The sequence below is a fragment of the Hipposideros armiger genome, unplaced genomic scaffold (assembly GCF_001890085.2).
Source record: "Hipposideros armiger isolate ML-2016 unplaced genomic scaffold, ASM189008v1 scaffold_114, whole genome shotgun sequence".
Taxonomy (NCBI): domain Eukaryota; kingdom Metazoa; phylum Chordata; class Mammalia; order Chiroptera; family Hipposideridae; genus Hipposideros; species Hipposideros armiger.
Genome location: NW_017731464.1, coordinates 3,098,211 through 3,104,210, shown reverse-complemented (window position 1 = coordinate 3,104,210; position 6,000 = coordinate 3,098,211). Strand labels below are relative to the sequence as shown.

The 6,000-nt window shown below is 42.4% G+C and overlaps 1 protein-coding gene across 1 annotated transcript in view; it reads right to left on the bottom strand.

Annotated features, from left to right (window-relative positions):
- The window catches only part of AAK1 (AP2 associated kinase 1), a 195,115-nt gene that overhangs the window by 72,735 nt on the left and 116,380 nt on the right, over positions 1 to 6,000 (bottom strand). The window contains exons 9-10 of the mRNA XM_019647614.1: positions 3,885 to 3,988; positions 1,864 to 1,943 (exon numbers count right to left, since the gene is read on the bottom strand). Coding sequence (XP_019503159.1) covers positions 1,864 to 1,943; positions 3,885 to 3,988 — 184 coding nt within the window. The remainder of the gene's footprint in view (positions 1 to 1,863; positions 1,944 to 3,884; positions 3,989 to 6,000) is intronic.

Sequence of the window (6,000 nt, the reverse complement as noted above, 5' to 3'; positions counted from 1 at the left end):
GGATCCCTTATGTGTAAAATGGAGGAAATAATACCTACATCATGGGGTGGATGTGAACATCAAATACATCAATGACTGTGAAACCACTTATAAGATGTAGAGTGCTCAAATGCTAGTTCATATGGGCATCAATGTGCTGTGAGGAAATACAGACCTTTAAGCCAGGATATGTGACTCTAAGTTGAACTATCTGTGTGATCCTGGGCAAATCACTTAACATACAGAGTATAAAGAGTGTGGACGCCGGAAGTCTGGTTCTTTTACTAAGTGCATATCGACTAACTACCTACCTTGGGCAACTTACAATTGTGAGTCTGTTTCCTCATATGTAAAATGAAAATAACAACAACCCCATAAAGGTTTGTTTTAAGGGGGAAAAAATCATTTATATAAAGTATCTGGTATATATATGATACCTCAGTGAATAGTGGCTACTTCAAGAATAGAGTGAAAAAGAAAAACCCACCTGTCAGGATTGGGAAGCAAATATGGTAAGGCAAATGAAATCATTGTCAATTATAGATAGGACGACTGAGACCCAAATCTCTTGGCTGTAAGGTCTGTGTGTTCTGGCAGCATTATTGAGGTCCATACAGACTAACAATTTGGGCACGCTACAGTTTATAAAGCAGTTTCACAGTCATTGATGCATTTGGTATTCACATCAATCTTATGACGCAGGTATTATTTTCTCTATTTTACACAATAGAGGACCAAATGTTAGCCGTCATTATGATTTTTATAAATGTGTGCTTGATGGGAATGCGTTCTTGCTTAGCCTCCTCAGTACATACCACATTTGGGCTTAGTACAGATGGCCATAAACACCAAATATTCAGCTATTAAATCAGCCCCAAAAGTCATTCCCATAGGTGAGCATGGCAGACTTCTATAAGAAATAAACAGCCTATAAAGTAAAAAGATGGATATAGTGTGTTAAATTTGTTAAAAACCAAAGTCTCATAACTTTAGAGCCACATCACCAGGCACTGTATTAATATTTGAGATCTTTTTTTAAATGTAGAAGTTATTTTACTGTACTATAAAACTTCACATATTCCCATCTAAGGTATATTGTTGATAGTTTGCAGCTAACGTTTCCTTCAATGGGAGTGTGGGAAAAAGAGGGGTATAAACATTTCTGGGATTACCCTCAGAATTTGCTATTTGGGAGGCAAGGCAGTCATAAGGATGTGTCCCGAAGAACTTCGATTATAAAGAGTGTAAAGGACCAAGTGACCCAGGGGCTGTGCTCCTGGAACCCACTGCTGTACTTGCCACGCTTCCCAGGGGCTACTCCCAGCCTTACCATCCCAGCCCCAGACACGGGACTCTGCCAGCTGACTTTGGCTCGAGGACTCCCTGACACCTTTGTGAACCTTCCTTAAATTGGGTGGCAATTTCTAGGTTACTTCTACCCAACTTTCTCCTCCCTCTCTTTAAGAAAGACTTACGCTGCCTTCCAGCTTTGCTGGGCTCTCCCAGCTTTGCCGGGCTCCCTCCCTATTTCCTCTCACAGGGGCACTTCCCCAAGTAAAATCCTAGCTTCTTTGATCCTCTTAGCATCTGCCTCTTGGAAGACCTTCTGTTACACAGAAGGTGACCAGCTAAGATCCACAGGCTCTTCTGCTGTTCATGGACTCAGTGCTTTGACCTGCACTTTCCCAACGTGGCCAGAGCCATGGGAAGTGAGAAGGAAAGGGAGGTGGAGGATCAGGGTGCTGAAGGAGGCTAACCAAAGGCCAGGACACCTGTTGAGGACACTCCTGTATTAGTAACATCTAAAGTCTGCTATTGCCTCTACGGGGCACCCTCCCCTGTTTACTGAGGCAACCAAGCACAGGACACTAAGGCATGTCTTACCTGGCCTTTGGCTGGGTCTTCTTTGCAGCTGCCTCACTGGCTTTCACGGGTTCAGGCAGCTTTGCAGGAATAGGTGAGTTCTGTAGAATTGAAAGGGAACTTTTAGAAAGGACATCACAGATTTCTTTGTGAAAGAATAACCAGCATAACTGGGCTGATGGAAAAATATGTTGGGGTCTTCCAGAGTTGTTTCCTGACCCTGATCTCTGGTAGGGGGAAGGGAAGTTAACCAACAGCACATCCCACTGGACTCAGCCCCAGTCAGGGAGGCAAGTATCTGAAAAGAGGACAGAGCAGCCTGAGTACAGCACACTCCTCCGCCATCATTCTCAAACTTATGTACCAGCTGAGGTCACTGAGGCTTGATCTCAGTACAGCACAGCTTAGAAATCATGTTATAAAAGGAATGGCAAGAAATGTCTATAACCTATATTCCTATTGAAGCCCTCAGCTAGATCTTAGACAAGTTAGAGCTGACTAGAGTGTCACATCAGGGTGCGCTCAGTGTTCCGGGTAGAGTGCTGGGAGAAGACCACAGGCAGTGTGTGTGGTTGCTAAGCCAGCACCTCTTCCCAGCACGTGAGGCACTACTCAATCCACAAGCCAAGCAGGGCTCCTCTAGCGTGGGTCCCGAACCATCCATCTAATCCCATCTCTCGAGGGAGCACGAGCTGTTCCTAACCACAAGACAACTGTTTCCCACTGCTGAGCAAGTACCAAATGACTTGAGACTTGTGAGCTAACTTTATCAAAACTAGTTACCAACCTGAATGCTTCCAATTATGTTTCATGTTAATTAACTTTATGAATGGGAAAGTGGGTCAGTAAAAGGAAACACGGTCATGTTCGGTTGCTGTACAACATCCCTAATTTACTGTGGGAAACCTGACAAACGGGATGCTAGTGATAAAACTGACTTTTAATGGGGATGTCCCATGCCTTTCATGCTTTCTAGGTGAGGGGGATTTCTGCAGAAAACGTCTCCAAGCTTCACTTCCACCCTCCAAGTGACCCTCCCCCGAGGGAGGAGCTGTAACTTGTTTGACTGACAAGACTGGGAGGAAAAGGTGAGCACGTCAGGCTGGCCCTTGCTCTCCCTGCTTTACGGAAGAGCTTGTTTCTATGGAATCAGGAGCTCACTGCTGAGTCCTGTGGCTCTAACATCAGGGAGCCTGACTGATCAAGCTACATGCTCTGACTCAATCTTATTAGTATTAAAGCCAATATTCTGAGCTCCAGCTGAACGATTTCCACATCTGATCTAAATGTGGGAGTGAAAGTGGAATGTTATTTATTGGCACCCTCAAGCCCCGATCATGACATCAGAAGTTCATTATTGGAGAAACAGGCAAGATAATTTCAGATTAGGGTTTACTTATGATTAGTAAAATATTCAAGAGTTGGATCATACTAAAACATGAAAAATATGCCAAGGCTGTAAAAAGGGTGCTTGCAAGCACTGTACTCTGAAAACTGTCAGTGCAGAGTTTATTGAGTATAGAAAACGTTCCTATGGCCTGATGTGTGTGGGGAGGGTAGAGGAGGAGTGTGAGTCATAGAGAGCCAAGAGCAGGAGCAAAATCGAGAAAGCTCTGCTGCAGTGCAGGAGAAAAGGGACCGGGGGCTCCCGGTCCAGCTGGCAGGGGTCAAGTCCAGGGCCTTGTCTCAGGAAAGCAGCCTGCCTAGCCACCTCTGGGGAAACACAACAGTCACCTGGCTCTCAGTGAACTGTGCAAGTTGATGAGACAACAGTTTGGTCAATCTTCACCCAAAGTGATCAACTCAATCCCTAGGGCATTTTTTTTTCCTTCAGTGTCATTGCCTCAGTTTTGTCATTAAATTCTATGGGAAATTGGATTCTCTTTATAGCAATTGCTTCATAGTTAGTTTTGCTCGAATGTCCCCTACTGGATAAAGCAAGGGACACCTACATTCATTGAAACAGCTGATTAATACCCTAGGAATTTCTAAATGACAAGTCAATAATATTTATTTCCCCTAAAAAAGCACCTTTCACATACCTGTACATTTGGAATTGGGCATTCTTTCTTGAGTAATTTAAATGAGAAGTAGGAGACCTGGTAAATATCCGGCCTTTTGTCAGGGTCTGGCTCCAACATATACCCTAAAACAAACATATGTGACCTTATTTAATAATACCCTCACAATTAGTACATGAGCTAAGAGGCATAATTTCTCTATTACCAAAATTTTGTTGTTTAAAAATTTTGATTTCTCTTTTATTTCTGTAAAAGTCAGACAGTGCAATTAGCCCTTTCCCTCCCCACTCTGAAAGGGAAGCTCTCACTGGGCTAAAAATTTTAACATCCACAAGAAAATAACAAAGTTTTTGAATTGTAACAAAGATACTTGAAGTGCACACTCTGTGCCTGGCACAATAGGGACTCAAGCTCTCAATATGAAAATTCTGGCACCTAGGAAGTGACATGGCCTTTTGCTTCTGGCTTCCTTAGTTCATCTGATCTTGCTAAACAAATTATTATTCTTGATAATTATAACCCACATTCAAATTTCATAATTTTATTTATTATTCTTTTGTTGGAGATATGAGCTGTTTTCTAGTTTAGAAGAAATCGCAAAAATAACAAATACATCTCTACTTTTACCATAATTACTTTCCAGGTCTGAAGCTGGAAAAATCCTCAAGAAAAAGAATCTTTTAAGAAGACACACACACACACACACACACACACACACACACACACACACACACACACACAATGCAAGGCAACTCATTACTCAAGAATCAAATGAATGGTTTAGGACACTAAGTTCAGAAAAAAACTGATGAGGTGGCAGTCTTGTGAAGGCGCCTTGCATAAGAGGCAGGATTTGAGCTGGTCCTTGAAGGCAGGAAAAAGTGTAGTCAGGGCAAAGCAGGGAAAAAGACGTTCTAGGTGAGAGAACAGTCTGAGTGAAGATGGACTTGGAGAAAGGCACGAGAACACCTTGTTACAAGGAGCCAGGGGAGCCAGCAGGCAGGGAGTACAGGGAAATAAGGCTGGCTGGGTAGGACGGCACCAGAATACAAAGGATCTGCCATACTCAGAATCTGGGCCCTACTGTGGGCATGAAGCTTACTGAATAGGGACATGATAGGGTGACATTTTACAGGATTAATCTTGTGATGAAGGTTGTTGGATAGACTGCAGAGGGAGGGGAGAGGCTATGCCAATCACCAGTACAGGCATGAGTTGGCAGAGTCTGTACATATCATCGTGACAGTGATGAGAATAGAGAGAATGTAATAAAAACAGAAAATGCCGAAGAAAGAACTAGTGTCACCTAGGAAACACTCTTTCCTCTCTCCTGAAAGGCAAATCCAAAGAAAACCTTACATTTCATTCATCCAGGCTTTAGTGGTGACACCACTGATAGAAATTGAAAAGAGGAGAAGGGAACCTTGAATTGGGAGTAAAAGGGTGTGGGGATGGGGTGACAATAAATTTAATTTTAGACCTCTGAATTTAAGGTGACAGAAGAATCTTCAAATAGTTTGTAAAGTGGAATAGATCAGTTTAGAAAAGATGTCATGTTACAGACATTCATAGAGTTGTTTTGCCTAACACGAATTTGCTGCACAAATGCTAAAAAGAAAAAAAAAAATTATTACCAAAAATCCAGTCATTCTAGCATCAAATTTGGCTATGTCCACATATTTCCTTCCAATCTCATTTGCAATTCTAGACTAGACATATGCTTTACCTCTGAAAGCAATCCAACAACCATTAAATCCCATACTCCATTCCTTTAAATACCCTCCCTCCCTCTTGTTAATAAATGGAAGAGGCTGATGGATAAAATTGGCACAATGGAGTGAGAAGTCACTTAAATGTTATAACTAGGTTAACTTGGGTGAGTTACCTATACTTTCTCAGCTTCAGTTTCCTCATTTATAAAATGGGGATAATGAAGTGTTCGGAATTAAATGAGGTATTAATACAAGTAGGCCCTCAACAAATGTCAGCTACTCTGCCCCACGCTGGCTTCTTCCTTCTCCAGCACATCCCCACCCAGGACCCAAACTGGGCTGCTCAGGATTTATAATCCATAATCGTTAAAATGTAGATGCTGCATGTCTTGACCGACGTAAAAAGATGATTAAAAAAAAAAATT